This window comes from Rhinoraja longicauda, chromosome 7 (assembly GCF_053455715.1).
Source record: "Rhinoraja longicauda isolate Sanriku21f chromosome 7, sRhiLon1.1, whole genome shotgun sequence".
Lineage (NCBI taxonomy): Eukaryota > Metazoa > Chordata > Chondrichthyes > Rajiformes > Arhynchobatidae > Rhinoraja > Rhinoraja longicauda.
This window is the reverse complement of record NC_135959.1, coordinates 70,909,442-70,929,822: the sequence shown is the minus strand read 5'-3', so window position 1 is coordinate 70,929,822 and position 20,381 is coordinate 70,909,442. Positions and strand designations below refer to the sequence as shown.

Sequence of the window (20,381 nt, the reverse complement as noted above, 5' to 3'; positions counted from 1 at the left end):
CTTGTTCTCCAAGGAGTATAAGCCCTAAGGAGATGTTGGATAAACTTGAATTGTGTTGGCTGGAGGCTGATTCAACCTGATAAATGGTTATACATGAATGGGAAGCAAGGACAGGGTAGACAGTCAGATCTTTTTACCTGAGATGGAAATGTCAAATACCAGAGGGCAGATGTTTAAGAGAAGAAACAGACGATTTAAAGAAGATTTACGAAGGAAGTTTTGAGATGCTAAATCTAAATTTAACCTCATCCCCCCTGTGTTGCAGGTCCGGTGCCCGTCCGTCTGGTGAATGGGAACAACATGTGCTCCGGGAGAGTGGAGGTCTATCGTATTTCCACCTGGGGCACCGTCTGCGGCAGGAGCTGGGATATCAATGCGGGGAACGTGGTCTGCAGGGTGTTGAACTGTGGGGCGGCCCGGTCAGTAACAACAGCTGCCCCCTATGGAGAGGCCACTGGGAACATCTGGCTGGATGGGGTGATGTGTAATGGGACAGAGCCTGCCCTCGACCAGTGTCCTGCCAGCCCATGGCAGGTGAATAACTGCCCACACGGAGAGTACGCTGGAGTCTCCTGCTCAGGTGAGTGTGGGTGGGGCTGGTCCTTCCTTGGGGAGGGGGTTTCCTTGCTCGAGTCTGGAAATTTACATTGAAACAGAAAGTGATGGTATCCATAAATTAAGACAACACACAAATTAGATGAAGTTGTGGGCACTGAAGGAGGTTGTGAATGGATGCAGCAGGATATAGATTAGTTGTGTATTAGTGCAGAGATATGGCAGATGGAGCTTAAATGTACAAGAACGAAGTGATGCATTGCAAGAGACCAAATGCACCTGGGAAGTACACAGAAAATGGCAGGACCCTCGGGGGCATTGATGTACAGGGATAGCATAGGTTAACAAGTGCTTGTTGAGGTTGTTGCCTCCAATGAAGAGTATTTGTTATATGGGGATTGTGGATGAATGTGGAGTGTTTTCTCCGAAGTGCAGATGCTAATGGGTGACTCGGTGGAACAATATGAAATTTCTTCGACTATTAATATCCCACCCTGTCTAATCCACTCCCCTCACTCCTGGCACCACGTCTTATTACAGAGTCTCACACTCCCCTTTCACCAGCCTCAGAAGCTTATGATGACTTGATTCTGATTTTCACCTCATTCCCTCTTGGGGCCAGGTAAGACAGGGAAGGTTTAAAGGAGATTTACAAGGCAGTCAGATCTTTATTCCTGGGATGGATTGGTCAAATACCAGAGGGCACAGGTTGAAGGTGAGAAGGACAAGGTTTAAAGGAGATTTACGAGGTGAGTTTTGAGGACTTGAATCTAAATGTAACCTCACCCCCCTGTGTTGCAGGTCCGGTGCCTGTCCGTCTGGTGAATGGGAACAACATGTGCTCCGGGAGAGTGGAGGTCTATCGTAGCTCCACCTGGGGCACCGTCTGCAGCAGGAGCTGGGATATCAATGCGGGGAACGTGGTCTGCAGGGTGTTGAACTGTGGGGCGGCCCAGTCAGTAACAACAGCTGCATTCTACGGAGAGGCCACTGGGAACATCAGGATGTATGGGGTGAAGTGCAACGGGACAGAGCCTGCCCTCGACCAGTGTCATGCCAGCCCATGGCGGGTGAATAACTGTGACCACAGTGAGGATGCTGAAGTCTCCTGCTCAGGTGAGTGTGGGTGGTGAGGGAACGTTGCAAATTTTCTACTGAACTTTGTGCTCTTATCTCTCCAGTCTTACCATCTTTGTTTGCAGCTTGGTTCACTGTCTTGCTATGACTATGGAACTTCAGAATGCAGGGGATAACATTTGTCTAATTTATGTGCGCCTCTAATTAAACATAGGGATGATTAAGGTTTCGGATCAGTGAATGAAGAAGAAAACTTCAGATTACAAACAACTCTCTTTATTAAAATAAATCAGAAAAAAAGTTTAAAAGCAACGGTTTACGTCTTTTAAATGTCACTTTAGCATCTGCCTCCACCACCACATCTGACACCGCGTGCCAGGCACCCATCTGTGTGAAAAAGAACAAGCCCCGTCCGTTGTTGTTTGCAGTGATATGACTGCAGGTGCTGTCTGTACGGAGTTTGCACGTTCTCCTTGTGATCGAGTGGGTTTTCTCCGGGTGCTCCGGTTCCCTCCCACACTCCAAAGACGTGCAGGTTTATAGGTAAATTGGCTTCTGGTGTGTAGAATAGGACAATTGTACTGGTGATCGCTGGTTGACGTGGACTCGGTGGGCCGAGGGGCTTTTTTCCGCGCTGTATCTCTAAAACTAAAAACTAAAACTACTTTGGGAAAGTGGGCCAAGGACCGGCAGATGGAGTTTAATTGTGACAAATGCAAACTGATGCATTTTGGAAAGTTAAAGCAGAGAAACATTTACAGAGTAAATTGCAGGGCCCTGGGAAGGTTGTAGACAAAGAGACTCAGGGCAATACGTACTCGATTCCTTGAAAGTAGCAACACAGACAGACAGGGTGGCGAAGAAAACGTTTGGCACAATTGTGTATGAAAAAAAACTGTAGATGCTGGTTTAAATCGAAGGTAGACACAAAATGCTGGAGTAACTCAGCGGGACAGGCAGCATCTCGAGAGAGAGAAGGAATGGGTGCCGTTTTCGGTCGAGACCCTTGCCTTCACAATTTCTTTCCACTGCTATGCTGATGACACACAGCTTTATCTCCCCCTGAAACCTAACAACCGGTCAAATTTAATCAGCCTCATGCACTGCCTTGAGGACATAAAATGTTGGATGGATGGATCAAAAGGACAACTTGCAACTTTGGGAGCCTATCCACCCTAGTCAAACCTCATGTCAAAACCTTTGACTCCGCTTTTAAGTTTGACAAGCAAGTCAACTCTGTGGTAAAAGCCAGCTTGTTCCAGCTTTGTACCATAGCTAAAATCAAACCATTCCTCCGATTTGACGATCTGGAAAAAATCATCCACGCATTTATTTCCTCCCGCCTAGACTACTCAACTCCCTATACACTGGGATCAGCCAATCATCTCTGTCCCGCCTGCAATTGGTCCAAAACGCCGCAGCGAGACTCCTGACGGGTACCCGTAAAAGGGACCACATCACCCCGATTCTGGCCTCTCTCCACTGGCTCCCAGTAAGGTACAGAATCGATTTCAAGCTCCTCCTATTCACATACAAAGCCCTAAACGGGCTTGCCCCCCCTCCCCCATATCAAAAATCTTCTAACCCACCACTCTATCTCCGAGTCCCTCAGGTCAGCCGATTTGGGGCTACTGACTATCCCGTGGTCTAGGCTTAAGCTCAGGGGTGACCGCGCTTTTGCAGTTGCAGCCCCTAGACTGTGGAACAGCATCCCTCTCCCCATCAGAACTGCCCCCTCCATCGACTCCTTTAAGTCCAGGCTCAAAACCTACTATCCCTAGCGTATGAGGCCCTCTGAGGGGGTGCTGTAAACTGTTTATGTCTGTGTTGTTAGGTTTGTGTGACATTGTATGTTCTTTTTTAGTACCTGCACTGATGTACAACACTTTGGTCAACGTGGGTTGTGTTTAAATGTGCTATACAAATAAAATTGACTTGACTTGACAATTGCCTTCATCGGTTAGGGCTTTGACTAGAGTAGGTGGGAGGTCTTGATGTAGCTCTATAAGGCTTTAGTTTGACCGCTTTTGGAGTTTGTGTTATATTCTGGTTCGCCCCATGACAGGAAGGTCGTGGAAGCTTTGGAGAGGGTGCAGAAGTTCACCAAGAGGCTTTTAGATTAGCAGATGGATCTGGAGGGAATAAGAATATGGACCATGTGCAGGCAGAGGAGAATAGGTTATCTTGACATCACCTTTGGGCACAGGCATTGTGGACCAATGGACCTGTTCCGATGTACGTGGAGTACATCAGAACAGGGGTTGGATATTAAGGGGTTGGACACGTTAGAGGCAGGAAACATGTTCCCAATGTTGGGGGAGTCCAGAATAAGGGGCCACAGTTTAAGAATAAGGGGTAGGCCATTTAGAACTGAGATGAGGAAAAACTTTTTCAGTCAGAGAGTTGTAAATCTGTGGAATTCTTTGCCTCAGAAGGCAGTGGAGGCCAATTCTCTGAATGCATTCAAGAGAGAGCCAGATAGAGCTCTTAAGGATAGCGGAGTCAGAGGCTATGGGGAGAAGGCAGGAACGGGATACTGATTGAGAATGATCAGCCATGATCACATTGAAAGGCGGTGCTGGCTCGAAGGGCCGAATGGCCTCCTCCTGCACCTATTGTCTATTGAGTATTGTGTGTAGTCTGGTAGTTCCAAGGGCGCAGAAAAGATTCAGGAGGATTTTACCAGGACTGAAGGGTTTGAGTAATAGGGAGACACTGGATAAAATAAGGGAAAATAATAGATGGCAAACAGGAGGATAGAGCAGGGAAACTGGCCCTTCTGCCCACCGACTCCGCACTGACCCATTCACTCATACTCATCTCAGATCACTCTCCACACATTCCCGTCAACTCCCCCAGGCTCCAACCCTTCCTGACACACTCGGGGAATTAACAGCAGATGATTAGCTCAATTAGCTGAGATATGAGAGAGAATTGGTGCATCCGGGGGGAAATTCATGCAGTTCAGAGGGAGAGGAAAGACTGGATAAGCTGGAGCGAAGGGAGCAGGGTCTGAAAGAGGTCCAAGGGGCACAGATAACATGGACATCGCAACGTATGTGTGGGAAGGAACTGCAGATGTCGATTTAAACCGAAGATAGACACAAAACGCTGGAGCAACTCAGCGGCTCAGACAGCATCTCTGGAGAAAAGGTTTCGGGTCGAGACCCTTCTTGAGACTGAAAAAGGGTCTCGACCTTAAAAATCACCTATTCCATCTCTCCAGGGATGCTGTCTGCCCGCTGGGCTACTCCAGCTCTTTGTGTCCTATCACAATATATGTCCCAGGGCATGAGAGTGGGGTGAAGTAGAGGGCACAGATTGAAGGTGAAAGGGAAAAGATTTAATAGGAACCCGAGAGGTAATAACCTTTTCACACAGAGAGTGGTGGGTGTATGGAAAGAGCTGTCAGAGGATGTGGTTGAGGCAGGTGCAAAAACAGCAACATGTAAAAGACATCTGGACGGATAAATGGATAGGACAGGTTTGCAGGGATACTGACAGAAAGCAGGAAAAGGGACAGGTGTGGATGAAGCACCTTGGGCGACATCAGCTGAAGGGGCTTTCCCTGTGCCGTGTGACACAGAGTCTGTTGGGGTGGGAGTTGAGGTTTGTGGAAGAGTCAGGCTTTGTCGGGCGGTCTTGCTCTCGAGTGGCTGTGCAGCATCCCCCTCTCACCTGCGCTGTGAGGAGGGGAGAGAGCGACCTGCTGGCTACCCTGCTGACAATTACATGCAATGCCTCAGCAGGTTTAACCCCATCCCCCCCCCCCCCCTCTGTTGCAGGTCCGGTGCCCGTCCGTCTGGTGAATGGGAGCAACATGTGCTCCGGGAGAGTGGAGGTCTATCGTAACTCCACCTGGGGCACCGTCTGCGGCAGGAGCTGGGATATCAATGCGGGGAACGTGGTCTGCAGGGTGTTGAACTGTGGGGCGGCCCGGTTAGTAACAACAGATGCCTCCTACGGAGAGGCCAGTGGGAACTTCTCTCTGGATGGGGTGATGTGTAATGGGACAGAGCCTGCCCTCAACCAGTGTCCTGCCAGCCCATGGTGGGTGAATAACTGCACACACGGAGGGTACGCTGGAGTCTCCTGCACAGGTGAGTGTGGGTGGGGCTGGTACTCTCTGTGACTTATCTCCGGCCTGTTCTTGCATGTTTCTCTTGCACCACCTATCAGTCCAGGTGCAGGCAACTCGAATCAAGGAAGTCCCTGGAGGAACATTGGAGTGGTACGAGAGAACTTAAGACAGGAGTGATAGGCTATGAAATATCCTTCACAAGTTAGGCAAAGGAGTTTCTATGCCAGGAACCAGAGGGCAGCTGGGAAAAGGTTCTGTGCCCTTAGGAACCAAAGAGGTGATTTATGTGTGGAACCAGGGATGAGCGTTTAATGGCACTGGACCTGTGCTCGCTGGCGTTTAGAGGGATGACTAGGCTTGTATACTCTGGAATTTAGAAGGATGAGAGGAGATCTTATCGAAACGTATAAGATTATTAAGGCGTTGGACACGTTAGAGGCAGGAAACATGTTCCCAATGTTGGGGGAGTCCAGAACAAGGGGCCACAGTTTAAGAATAAGGGGTAGGCCATTTAGAACTGAGATGAGGAAAAACTTTTTCAGTCAGAGAGTTGTGAATCTGTGGAATTCTCTGCCTCAGAAGGCAGTGGAGGCCAATTCTCTGAATGCATTCAAGAGAGAGCTAGATAGAGCTCTTAAGGATAGCGGAGTCAGGGGGTATGGGGAGAAGGCAGGAACAGGGTACTGATTGAGAATGATCAGCCATGATCACATTGAATGGCGGTGCTGGCTCGAAGGGCCGAATGGCCTCCTCCTGCACCTATTGTCTATTGTCTATTGAGGGAGGACCTCATTGAAACTTACCGAATAGTGAAAGGCTTGGATAGAGTGGATGTGGAAAGGTTGTTTCCATTAGCGGGAGAGTCTAGGATCATAGCCTCACACTTAAAGGATGTTCCTTTGGGAAGTAGTTGTGGAAGAATTTCTTTAGTCAGAAGGTGGGTGAACCTGTGAAATTCTTTGTCACAGAAGGCAGTGGAGGCCAAGTCAATGGATATTTTTATGGCAGAGATAGATAGATTATTGATTAATACGGGTGTCAGGGGTTATGGGATGAAGGCAGGAGAATGTGGTTGAGAGGGAGAGATAGATCAGCCATGATTGAATGGCAGAGTAGACTTGAAGGGCCGAATGGCCTAATTCTGTTCCTATCATGACCTTATGTGGGCATGGTCCGAAATGGACAACTCTGACGAACATTAGAGTACCAAAGCACAGGAACAGCCCCATCTTGTCCACCCTGACCAAGGTGTCTCATCTAAGTTAGTGTCATTTGACTGCAATTGGCCCCTATCCCTCTAATCCATTTATATCTAACTTTCTGTCCGAGTGCCCTTTTAATGTTGTTATTGTGCCACTTCCTCTGGCAACTTCCTCCATAAACCCTACGCGTCTATACGTGAAGGTTGCCTTCCAGGTTCGTATTAAACCTTTCCCTTTTCACCGTACCTTTAGGAAGGAGATGAGGAAGAATTTCTTTAGCCAGAGGGTGGTAAATCTGTGGGATTCATTACCACAAAAGGCTGTGGAGGCCAAGTCCGAGAATATTTTTAAGGCAGAGATTGACAGATTCTTTATTGGTAAGGATGTCAGGGGTTATGGGGAGAAGGCAGGAGAATGGGGTTGAGAGAGCAAATTTGATCAACCATAATTGAATGGCGGAGTAGACTTGATGGGCCGAGTGACCTCGTTCTGTTCCTAGAACTTATGAATTTATGAACTCAAATCTATGCCCTTGATTCACATACCCTGGGAAAAAGACTCTGGACATTCACCCGAGATAAGACACAAAATGCTGGAGTAACTCAGCGGGACAGGCAGCATCTCTGGAGAGAAGGAATGGGTGATGTTTCGGCTCGAGACGCATCTTCAGATTGATGTCAGGGGAGTGGACGGTACAGAGACTCCCCTGACGCTCAGTCTGAAGAAGGGTCTCGATCCGAAACGTCACCCCATTCCTTCTCTCCGGAGGTGCTGCCTGTCCCGCTGAGTTACTCCAGCATTTTGTGTCTATCTTCGATTTCAAGCCAGCATTTGCACTTCTTTCTTGTACACTCACCCTCTGTATTCCCCTCATGACCGGCTGATTCCGAGACACACTGGAGCGGCAGATTATCTGAAATTGCCCAGCGTGGGGCAAGGTGTTCTCCCTCGACCTCAGCCTGGGGCAGAAGCTGCGAAAGACCACCGACGTGGCTCTGATGACTCTCCTCTCTCTTCCTTTCAGGACGCATCAGGAACTTGGCTCAGAAAAGCTGCCTCACGGAGACAGGTAGGCAGGAGAAACACATAGAGCACAGAAGAGTTCAGCACAAGAACTGGCCTATCGACCCACAATGTTTGTGCTGGACATTATGCCAAGTTAAACTGATCCCTTTGCCTGCACATGATCCACATCCCTCTCTTCCTTGCCCCTCCATGTGCCTATAGGAAGCATCTTAAACACCCCTATCTTCTCTGCCTCCACCACCATCTTCGGCAATGCGTTCCAGGCCCCCACCACCCTCTGTAGAAAACACCTGCCCTGCATATCTCCAATAAACTTTCCCCCTCTCACCTTGTTGCCATCTATTGCAGGTCATTGCCATCCTGGGAAAAAGGTTCTGACTGTTGACCCTATCTAGGCCTATCATCATTTTATAAAGTCAATCAAGTCTCTCCTCAACCTCCAACGTTCCAGAGAAATCAATCCAAGTTTGTCTACCCTCTGGATAACCGTACATGGACAGGAGAGGTTTAGAGAGTTACGGGCCAAGTTATGGGCAGGTGGGACCAGTGTAGATGGGGCAAGTTGGTCGGGCTGCATTTGGAGTCAAAACAAAGAAATACAGTTGTTGGTTTATACCAAAGATGGATACAAAGTGCTGGAGCAACTCACTGGATCGAGCAGCATCTGGAGAAAAAGGAGAGGTGACATTTTGGGTTGGGTCCCATCTTTAGACTGAAAGTAGAGGATTGGGTGGGGGTGGGGGGGTGGGGGTGAAGAGCTGAAGGTAAGGTCGAGTTGCACCATTACAGGAAGGAGGTGGAGGTTTTGGAGAAGGTATGGGAGAAAGAAAATTTGGACAAACACGGATTGCTTTTTTCTGGAGCATTGGTGGGACCTGGGAGAAGTATATAAAATTATGAGACCCTTGGATAGGTAGACAGTCAGAATCTTTTTCTCCTAGTTTGGAAATACCAAAGGCAAGAGGCATAACTTTGAGGTAAGAGGGACAAAGTCTGAAAGAGATGTCGGGTGCACGGTATTTTTCACACAGAGTGGTGGGTGCCTGGAACGCACTGCCAGGGGTGGTGGTGGTGGAGGCAGACATGTGTTTAAGAAGCTTTTAGTTAGGCACGTGGATAAGCAGACAATTGAAGGGTTTTGAAAACGTGTGGGTAGATGACATTAGTTCAATCATCAGGGACAAGATGGGCAGAATTGCCTTTGTTCCTGCGCTGAGCTGTTCTGTATGAAAGGTTTGGACGAGGGGGTTTGAGCGCAAGAACCTCCCAACGCTTGGTCCAGCACGAAAGGCGCGGGAGGAGGGAGCTGGGGAATCGTGCAACACGGGCAGAGACCAGGACAAAACAGGACCCGTGCATAAATTGGGTGAGGAGGGAGGGAAGGGGTAGGGGGGGGCAGAGAGTGGGGGAGCGGGAGGTAGGTGCCATAATGGGGAATGGGCCAGGTAAAGAGCTGGGGCAACGCTTCCCCGAGCCCCGGAGTGATGGGACTGGGGAAGATGGAAGAGGGGGAGAGATCGGGTTGCAAGTGACGGGCGCTGGGAGAATCCGTGACGACAGATCCTTTCCGTCTGCCCAGACCTGCAGAAAACACGGGTCGCTGGAATGGTCGAGTTCACCCTGGTTGGCAGTGACCTCTGTCCATCGGATCAGGAGGTCACCAAGGCATTGGATCGGCTGGTGAGAAACTTCCCCACTGTTGCTGGCTCCACGTCCCGCTCAAAGTCTCTCTCTCTCTCTCTCTCTCTCTCTCTCTGGGACACCGAGTGTCATTAACATGTCCCGACAGTGACCCAAGCCACCTCCCTCTCCCTCACAGCTGCTGTCTCTGTGGGACACTGGGACACACTGAGTGTTAGCAATCTGTGCCAAAGTGCCCCACTCCTGTCTCTCAGTCGCCCGCGCTCCAGCTCCCTCTGGGACACAGTGACTAATATCAATCCGTGTGAACCCAACACACACACACACACACAACTAACTAACTAACTAACTAACTAACTAACTATCTCTCTCTCTCTCTCTCTCTCTCTCTCTCTCTCTCTCTCTCTCTCTCTCTCTCTCTCTCTCTCTCTCTCTCTCTCTCTCTCTCCCTCTCCCTCCCCCTCCCCCTCCCCCTCCCCCTCTCCCTCTCTCCCTCTCCCTCTCCCTCTCTCTCTCTCTCTCTCTCTCTCTCTCTCTCTCTCTCTCTCTCCCTCCCTCCCCCCCCCCCCCCTTCCTTTATTCAGCACAGACGCATGATACATCACATCAAAACCACATTCAGAGGTTACAAAACATGTTGCCTTCATCATTTACAATGCTCTCAACCCCCTGCGGTGACCAGCGTTCACGGAAGGCCTCCAGAGTCCCCGTGGACACCGCATGTTCCCTCTCTAGGGACACGTGCGCACGGACGTAGGCCCGGAAAAGGGGGAGGCAGCCGACTCTGGCAAGACCGTCGACCGCCCGCTGCCTGGACCCGCGAATGGCCATCTTGGCCAGGCCCAGGAGCAAACCGACAGGGAAATCCCACCCTCCTGACCGGCCCTCCCCACTCCCAGCCCCGAGCCCAAACACCAGGATCGTAGGACTGAAATGCAGCCAAAACTTGAGGAGCAACCCCTTCAGATACTCATACAGGGGCAGCAACCTCACACACTCCATGTACATGTGGAACACGGACTCTTCCGCGCCGCAGAAGTCTCTCTCTCTCTCTCTCCCCCTCTGACCCTCTCTCTCTCTCTCCCCCTCTGACCCTCTCTCTCTCTCTCTCTCTCTCCCCCTCTGACCCTCTCTCTCTCTCTCTCTAACCTCCCACTGACTCTCTCTCACTCCCTCTGACTCTCTCTCTCTCTCTCTCCCTCTGACTCTCTCTCTGGCTCTCTCGCTGTCTGTCTCTCGGCCTCTCCAACTCTCTCTCACTCCCTCTGACTCTCTCTCCCTCTCTCTCTCTCCCGCCAACTCTCTCTCTGGCTATCACTCCGTCTGCCTCTCGGTCTCTTTCTCTCTGTCTCTTTAGCTGTTTCTCTCACTCACTGTCCCTCTCTCTGTGGGACACTGAGACACGCTGAGGGTGATTAATCCGTGCAGACTATGACCCATTCCATGTCTATATTCCCCATGGGACATTGGGACCGATTGAGAGTGAATAAACTATGTGGATATCTCTGCCTTTCTCCTGTCTTCCGCAGATTGATTCTCTGCTGTCATCCATCCCGGGAAACAGCGTCCTTGACGTCCATGTGAACCCAGAGAGGAAGCGGAAGAGAGGCGCCGGAGCGGAGGCCACACCCTGTGGGGCTGAAAGAGCAGAGTGTCCCAAACACAACTGAGCTGGAGTCCCGCAGGGTACCCCAGCCCCTGCCCCTCCACACCAGTGCCGTCTCACCGCTGCAGCTTCACGCACCCACACACTCGTGTCTGCATGCAACTCCTCTCTCTGCCTGCTCGCCTTCCTGCTCTGTAACTGGTGAAGGCCACACCGACCTTCACACAACTCAACGGCACAAGTGTTGATCCTTTGGCCCACTGTATCTCTGGCAATTTGAAGTCACATTTGCCTGCACTTGATCTATCCTCCATGTCCCTCCATCCTCTCTCTGCCTGTATACAGCTCTCTCAGGAGACATAATAGTCGTAGTATTTGAATATAAAATTGCACCATCAAGTTCCCTTCTATAGGTTAACTGGACCAACAAGGTGATATTGAGTTCTCCAATGTCACCGGACGGAAGGTATTTGACAGCAGACACATCAAGTTAAAATGTGAGCAAAAACTTTATACAACATGGGGCCTCAGTAATCCCAATGCCTCTGAAGTGTCACCTATGTGTACCTGCCACTGTGGGAGCTTGCACCTTACACAATGTGAGACTCCCAGGACCGTTGTCCCTGATAAGACAGGGGGCGGCAAAAGCTGTGTCTCTGTGAATTACAGAGAGACGTGAATGGCCACACAGCAAGTTAACCGATGTGGCTTCCATCCTGGATGGCTGTATTCAAAGGGCATCAATCACCCTATATATAGATAAGGAAGCTTGGTTTTCAGCAGTGTATTCTGAGTCAGTTCTGTCAGAGTGTTAGACACAAAATGCTGGAGTAACTCAGCGGGTCAGACTGCATCTCTTTAGAAAAGGAATAGGTGACGTTTCAGGTCGAGACTCTTCTTCGTACTGAGAGTCAGGGGAAAGGGAAATGAGAGATATACAGTGGACGGTGATGCAGAGAGATATAGAACAAATTAATGAAAGCTATGCTAAAAAAGTAATGATGATAAAGGAAACAGGCCATTGTTAGCTGTTTGTTAGGTGAGAACGAGGAGAGACAATGAGACTCAACAAGACCACTTTGAATTCTACATTGTTCTATATCTCTCTACTTCACCGTATCTCTACATATCTCTCGTTTCCCTTTCCCTTGACTCAGTCTGAAGAAGGGTCTTGACCTGAAACGTCACCTATCCCTTTCCTCCAGAGATGTTGCCTGTCCCGCTGAGTTACTCCAGCTTATTGTGTCTATCTTCAGTTTAAACCAGCATCTGCAGTTCCTTCCTGCACACTGTAAGAGTGATAGTCCAGTGTCTTTAGTCTCTAGTTACGTTCAGTCTTCAGTCCTTTAGTTACAGATCCATAGTTTCTTTGTTTTGTTTGCTATGAGATGTTCAGTTTTTATTTAAGGTCTACAGATATTTTAGCGCATTGCTCTAATGCCATATAACGTTGTGCATGAATAAAAAGTTTTAAAATGCAATTCCTGGACTCAGCAAATCATTGAGCATTCAGCGATCCCATAACCACCAAAATTCTTTTTCAGACTTAAACGGTGCAAAACCTCTTCAGATATACTCATCCTCTCTGCGTTCACTAGTATCATGCACAGTAGTGTTCAGTTTATCAGTTCAGTTCAGTTTATTGTCACATGTACCGAGGTACAGTGAAAATCTTTTATTGCGTTCTGTCCAGTCAGCAGAAACATGATTGCAATCGAGCCATTTACAGTGTACAGATATATGACAAGAGAATAATATTTAGTGGAAGGTAAAGTCCGATCAAAGATAGTCCGAAGGTCATCCATGAGGTAGATAGTAGTTCAGGACTGCTCTCTGGTTGTGGTAGGATGGTTCAGTTCACCCCTATCTTTATACAAAACACCTTTGCCACACATGTCCCCTGGGGTGAGATTCATTCCCTTGTTTGAGGGTGACCCCATCAGACCCTGCCCCTCCATATCCCACAGCGGAAGGACCCTAGCACCTAGACGGTGGTCCTCACTCACAGAGTCTTGCCATTGGGTGTACCAGGCTTCGGAGAGAACCTCTGCCTGTTAGCTGGGTGCTCGGTGAGAATGAGTATGGACAACGAGAATCATTACTGGAAGCATTGTCGGCGATGGGGCTTGGTGGTGGTGAAGCCTCGAGCCGGCTGCGAAGCCTCACGGGTTCACCCGCGGTCGGCGGCCGATGAGAGCGTGGGGGAAATGCCGTGAGGGAGTAGGAAGGATGGGGAGAACAATGGACAATGGGGATGAGAGGGGGAGAACAATAGGCAATGGGACCCGGCCTGGGGCAACCGCTGTGGAGTTGGGGGGGGGAGGGACAAAGGAGGAGCTGGCGTCTTCGTAACTTTGTCAGCGCCGTATGTGGTGACTATTTGTATATCTTGAAGGTATTTATTCACAAAGTGCTGGAGTAACTCAGCAGGTCAGGCAGCATCTCTGGAGAGAAGGAATGGGTGACGTTTCGGGTCGAGACCCTTCTTCAGACTGGAGAAGCACCCATTTGTATACCTTGGGTATGCAAGCAAAGAATTGCACTGGGCCTTGTCACATGTGACAATAAAGTATTCCATTCCGTTCCATTTGGTGCCTCGTTGGAGTTGTCTCAACCTCCTGGGGTTTGGAAGACGCCAATTGTCAACATTCCCTGAAGGACATCTTGTTGTGCTTGGGAGGCCATCAGGTTTCAGGAAGACCGAAGAGTGTCCTTCACTTAGTTGATGATCTTCCAGTTTGTTTTTACTAGAATGTTATTTCAGATGTTAAGATTACTGGCATGCAGTTCCCAGCCTTTGCCTTGCAGCCCTTCTCAAACAGAAGAACAACGTTTGTCACCCTCCAGTCTTCCGGCACCTCGGCTGTATATTGTAAATATCCGCGAGGGCTCCTGCAATTTCCTCTCTAGTTTCCCACAGTATCCTCGGATATATCTGATCAGACCCGGGTGTCTTCGTACACGTCAGGGCCTTCAGCACCTCTTTGACCGTAATATTGACTGCTCTCAAGGCACTTCCAGCGACTACCACAAGTTCCTCCATCCTCCCGTCTTTCTCAACGGTAAAAACAGAGGAGAAACACTAATTTAAGACCATGCCCATCTCCAGAGGCTCCACACAGAGTTGACCACTTTGATTCCTGAGGAGTCCCACTCTCTCTTTGCTTACACTTTTCCCCTTTAATGTGCTTATAAAATCTCTTGGGATTATCCATAATGCTATCTGCCAGAGTGCTCTCCAGTCTCCCTTTTACCCTTCTGATTTCCTTTTTTAGCTTACTCCTTAGTTCCCAAAACTCCTGCAGGGACACACTGGATCCCAGCTGCCTATACCTGTCCCATGCCTTCTTACTCTTGACCAAAGCCTCCCTCATCATCCAGGCTTCCTAACGTTCGCCTGCCTTGCCCTTCATTCTAACAGGGACGTGCATGTCCTGGACTCTTGCCACACACTTTTAATAACATCCCACTTTCCTGACATTCCTATTCCATCAACCAACCTACTCCAATCAACTCAAGCGAGTTCCTGTCTCATACCCTAAAAGTTGGCCTTGCACCAATTTAGCATTTTAACTCGTGGGACCGTTCCATCCCTATCCATCTAAACATAGCACAAAAAGTAAGGAAATTTGTGTTTGGTAGATTATTTCTTTGTTGTAACAATGCTTCTTGGCAATAAATCTTATACCGTTGGAAAACCTGTTTATTTCCCTTTTAAATGGTGCCACATTTGTAAGGAACATGCATTTGTGGGATGAGTAGCAGAGCTGAGTATGTGGGTTGCGCCCATGAAAAATCTGCCAAATCTTCTCTGCCAATGCCAAACAGCTTATTCTGCCATTGACACTTGTTCGGTGTTGTTTGGTGGATTGGATGATTGAAGTCTGAAGAAACAAGACATATTGGCAATTTAACAATTTATTCATTTAATAAACAGGAGCCTCAGTAGCGTGTGGAAGAACCATACACAGCCACAACAGCCTGGCACCACCTCCTCATGCTGGTCACCAGCCTGGTCACACACTGTTGTGGGATGGCATCCCATTCTTCAACCAGCATTTGTCGCAAGTCAGCCAACGTGGCTGTGTTGGTCACTCACTCTGGCATGAACAGCACGCCCAAGCTGATCCCACAAGTGTTCAATGGGGTTGAGGTCAGGACTGCTGGCAGGCCATTCCATCCTCTCCACTCCCAAATTCTGGAGGTAGTCTCTGAGAAACCCTGCTCTGTGGGGGCGAGCATTGTCATCTTGGAGGATAGAGTTCGGTCCCAGACTGTGGAGATATGGGATTGCCACTGGTTGCAGAATCTCATCTCGATATCTCTCTGCATTGAGATTGCCTCCAATGATGACAAGCCTCGTTTTTCCAGTGAGGGAGATGCCGCCCCACACCATCAAACTGCCTCCACCAAAAGATGTTACTCTATCGTGCAGCAATCAGCATAGCGTTCTCCGCGTCTTCTCCACACTTTGACCCTATGATCCAACTGCCGTAGGCAGAATCTGGACTCATCGCTGAACATAACGTTCCTCCACATGTTCAGGTTCCAGTGCACGTGTTGCCGACACCAGCGCAAACGGGCCTGACGGTGAAGGGTAGTCATGGCAGGCCTCCTGGCAGCCCTATGAGACCGGAGATCGGCTGCGTGCAGTCTGTTCCGAATTGTCTGGGCAGAGAGCCGTCGGCCATATCGTCCTGCAAACCTTGACTGCAAATCTGTAGAAGACAGCCTACGGTTCCTAAGTGCTGACAGGGTGAGGAAACGGTCTTCTTCGGGTGTCATCTTCTTGGGACGCCCACTTCGCGGCCTGTCTCTGACATCCCCCGTTATATGGAACTTGGCCTTCACTTTGGAGATGGTACTAGGGCTCACTCCAAATAATGCCGCAACTTGGTTTTGCGGAACACCAGCTTGAAGTTGCCCTATCGCACGGGCCCTATCCAGATCAGTCAAACGTGGCATGCCGATTCTTGGAGCAGACACCTACTGACCACTGTAGCAGGGCCCATGCTCACAGATGCTGCCAATCAGGTGCCAATCAGGCACCTGATTGTCAGCACCTGGGGGTACCAGAAGCTCAAAACAAGAGTCAATAGCAACAGCAGAATAGCTGTTTGGCATTGGCAGAGAAGATTTGGCACATTTTTCATGGGCGCAACCCATATACTCAGCTCTGCTGCTCATCCCACAAATGCATGTTCCTTACAAATGTGGCACCATTTAAAAGGGAAATAAACAGGCTTTCCAACGGTATAAAATTTATTGCCAAGAAGCATTGTTACAACAAAGAAATAATCTACCAAACACAAATTTCCTTACTTTTTGTGCTATGTTTATATACTGAAACTCTGTTTGTTATCTTGTTTGTGACTGAACTTCAGCCAAAACGGTACACGATAGCGCGACAATTTTAGGCCCACCTTACTCACCATTGTCACTTTAGTGATAATGCAAGTAGTTTTATTGAAATCGGTCTTATATTTTTTAAGTTAATCACATTTTAAAGTTTAAAAGGAGGGGAGAGGGAAGGAGGGGGGAAGGGGGGAGTGGGGGAGAAGGGAGGGGGGGTTGAGGAGAGGGGGTGGGCAGGGTGCTGCACCAGTGCAGGAGAGGTTTGGGCCCAACGGGTCCACTTGGTCTAGTAATGATCTAAAACCTAACGGAACAGTGGTCGCTGGTCCCAAAAGGCTCGTCCACGAATACTTCATGCAACCCCCCCCTCAATTTCCCACTTTCCCAAGACTAAATCAAACGTTGCCCTCTCCTGTGTATGGCCCTCAACATATTGCCAGAGGAAACTTTCCTGAACACATTTGACAAACTCCACAATGTCTCAACCTATCTCACTATGACATTCCCAGTCAATGTAGGGAAAATTAAAATCCCCTACAACGACAGCATTATCAGACCTGCAGCTGCCTGCAATCTCCTGGCACATTTGCTCTTCTAATTCCCGTAGACTATTTGGGCGTCTGTAGTAAACCCCCAACAATGTGATCATCCTCCTTGTTCAGGGAAAAAAAACTGCTGAGGCTGGTTTAAATCGAAGGTAGACACAAAATGCTGGAGTAACTCAGCTGGTCGGGCAGCATCTCCGGAGAGAAGGAATGGGTGACATTTCGGGTCGAGACACTTCTTCAGACTGATTTTGTGTCTACCTCCTATCCCTTTCTTGTTCCTCAGCTCCACCTATATAGCCTCACTAGATGAAACGTCCGTAATGTCACCCCTGCCCACTGCCGTGATTCATGAGATACTTCAGAAACGTTAGTCTACAACACGTTTTTGCAAGTAATATTAGTTAATGGTCGTAGAATGCAAACAATGACTACTGCTTTGGAAACACTGGTAGCGGCAGGCAGCATTAATTTCCACTCATCTTACCATAATTTTTCAGGACACGATGCTACAATGAATTGAATGATTCCAATTGATTCAGCTTTATGAGAGACATCAGAAAAGTTGTTTTGCAATATGTTATTACCAGCTACGTTTTTGTTAACCACTGTTGAATGAAACCTACTGTATCTCTGGAAACACTTTGTGACAAGCGGCATTCATTTCTATTCATCTTGCAATAACCTTTCTGTGCCATCAAATAAACGACTCCAATAGATTCAGATACATGTAATACATCATAAAAGTTAGTTAAAAAGCAAGTTATTATGAACTACTTAGCAGCTAATGACCGTTGGATGAAAGCATTCTCTCTTGTTTAGGAAACACTGTTTGCAGCATGCAGCTTGAATTTCCATGCATCTTCCAAAAACTTTTTAGAGCAAGGTGCTACAATCAAATAAACAACTCCAATGAATTCAGCTTCATGAGATACGTTATTACCAAGTACTTTTTAGTTAATGGCCGTTGAATGAAAAGCAGCAGTCATTTCCATCTATCTTGTAGTAAGTAACACGTATTTTAAACTAAAGGTGGACGCAAAATGCTGGAGTCACTCAGCAGGACAGGCAGCATCTCTGGAGGGAAGGAACGGGTGACGTTTCAGGTCGAGACCCTTCTTCAGACTCTAGAAGGATCTTGACTCGCAACGTCATCCATTCCTTCTCTCCAGAGATGCTGCATGTCCCGCTGAGTTACTCCAGCAGTTTGTGTCTATCTTCGATTTAAACCAGCATCTGCAGTTATTTCCTACACATTGAAGTCATTGGTTTGATTGCAGCACCTTACACTGAAAAGTTATTTCAAGATGTATGGAGATCAATGCTGCTTGCTGCAATCAGGCAATCACTGTTTCCAAAACGGTTCTTTCACACAACGGCTATCAACTAAAAGGTAGTAAGTAACACCATTTTGTAAACTACCTTTGCTGATGTGTTTCATCACTCTGCATCCACTGGAGTCATTGATTTGATTGTAGCACCTTGCCCTGAAAATCTATTGTAAGATGAAAGGAAATTAATGTTGTTTGCTGCATTCAGTGTTTCCAAAGCAGTAGTTATATTTCATGCAAAGGCTATATACCAAGAAGTAGTTAGTATTAATATATTGTAAACTAACTATTCGGGTGTATTTGATGACACTGTATCGATTGGAGTCATTTATTAGATTGTTGTACCTTGCCCCGAAAAATTATTGCAGAATTCATGGAAGTGAATGCTATTTACTGCTAACATACTGTACCAATTCAGTTTCTCCAAAGCTGTCGAGTGATTTTCCATAAGTCAGCCTCTAACTAAAATGTACGTAGTAATAACGTGTTGTAAACTAATGTTTCTGATGCATCTTTAGTTTAGTTTAGAGATACAACATGGAAACAGGCCCTTCGGCCCACTGAATCCACACCTACCCCCGATCCCCGCACATCAACACTATCCTGCACACACTAGGGACGATTTACACTTATACCAAGCCAATTAACCTACAAACCTGTACGTCTTTGGAGTGTGGGAGGAAGCCGAAGATCTTGGAGAAAACCCATGCGGTCAAGGGGAGAACGTACAAACTCCGTACAGACAGCACCCGTAGTCAGGATGGAACCCGGGTCTCTGGCGCTGCAAGCGCTGTAAGGCAGCAACTCTACCGCTGCGCCACCGTGCCGCCCCTCACGAAGGTGAAATGATTCGAGTCATTTATTTGAATGCAGCACCTTGCCCTGAAATGTTATTGGAAAATTCATGGAAGTGAATGCTGCTGGCTGCAAACAGGTGAGTCCAGTGCTCCTAGACCAAGTAATATTTCAAGGTTTCAAGGTCAGTTTATTGTCACGTGTACCAATTAAGATACAGTGAAATTCAAATTACCATACAGCCCTTCTAAAAAATAAGCAATAAGACACACAACTCCATAAAAGTTAACATAAACATCCACCACAGCGGATTCCCCATATTCCTCATTGTGATGGAAGGCAATAAAGTCCAACCTTCTACCTCTTTTATTCTCCCGCGCGGTTGGGGTCGGTCGAACCATCCGCAGTCGGGGCGATCGAACCTCCCGCAGCTGGCGATCGAAGCCCCCGTGTCGGGGCGGTCAAAGCCCCCGCGTCAGAGCGATCGAAGCCCCTGCGGTCACGGTGATCGTGGCTCCCAAGTTGGGGCGATCGAAGCCCCCGTGTCGGGGCGGTCGAAGCTCCCTGCATCAGGGCGGTCAAAACCCCTGCGTCAGGGCAGTCCAAGCCCCCGTGTCGGGGCGATCGAAGCTCCCGCGTCAGGGTGGTCGAAGCCACCGTGTCGGGGCGATCGAAGCTCCCGCGTCAGGGTGGTCGAAGCTCCCGTGTCGGGGCGGTCGAAGCCCCCGTGTCGGGGTGATCGAAGCTCCCGTGTCGGGGTGAACAAAGCTCCCGCTTTGGGGTGATCAAAGCCCCCGCGTCAGGGTGGTCGAAGCCCCCGCGTGGGGGCGGTCGAAGCACCTGCGGCTTGGAGCTCCCGAAGTCGGTCTCTAACCAGTGGCCGTGAGCTCAGCGATCTTAAAGTCCGCAGGTACCCGCGGTTAGAGCTCTCAACGTCGATCCCCGACAGGGATCGCGGGCTCCGTGATGGTAAGTCCGCAGGCTCCCGTGGCGGAGCTCTCGAAGTCGGTCTCCAGCAAAGGCTGCAACTCCTCAATGCTCGGCCGCAGTGCGGACGGAGATACGATACGGAAAATATCACATCTCCGTCGAGGTAAAAGATTAGAAAACGTTTCCCCCAACTCCCCTCCCCCCCCCACATCCCACATAAAATAAGCTAAAGAACAC

At 48.8% G+C, this 20,381-nt stretch overlaps 1 protein-coding gene across 1 annotated transcript in view; it reads left to right on the top strand.

Annotated features, from left to right (window-relative positions):
• The window catches only part of LOC144595645 (scavenger receptor cysteine-rich domain-containing protein DMBT1-like), a 100,920-nt gene extending 89,035 nt beyond the window's left edge, over positions 1–11,885 (top strand). The window contains exons 18-23 of the mRNA XM_078403221.1: positions 1,120–1,177; positions 1,448–1,671; positions 5,418–5,732; positions 7,940–7,984; positions 9,521–9,621; positions 11,112–11,885. Coding sequence (XP_078259347.1) covers positions 1,120–1,177; positions 1,448–1,671; positions 5,418–5,732; positions 7,940–7,984; positions 9,521–9,621; positions 11,112–11,252 — 884 coding nt within the window. The 3' untranslated portion in view covers positions 11,253–11,885. The remainder of the gene's footprint in view (positions 1–1,119; positions 1,178–1,447; positions 1,672–5,417; positions 5,733–7,939; positions 7,985–9,520; positions 9,622–11,111) is intronic.
• The last annotated feature ends 8,496 nt before the right edge of the window (positions 11,886–20,381 follow it).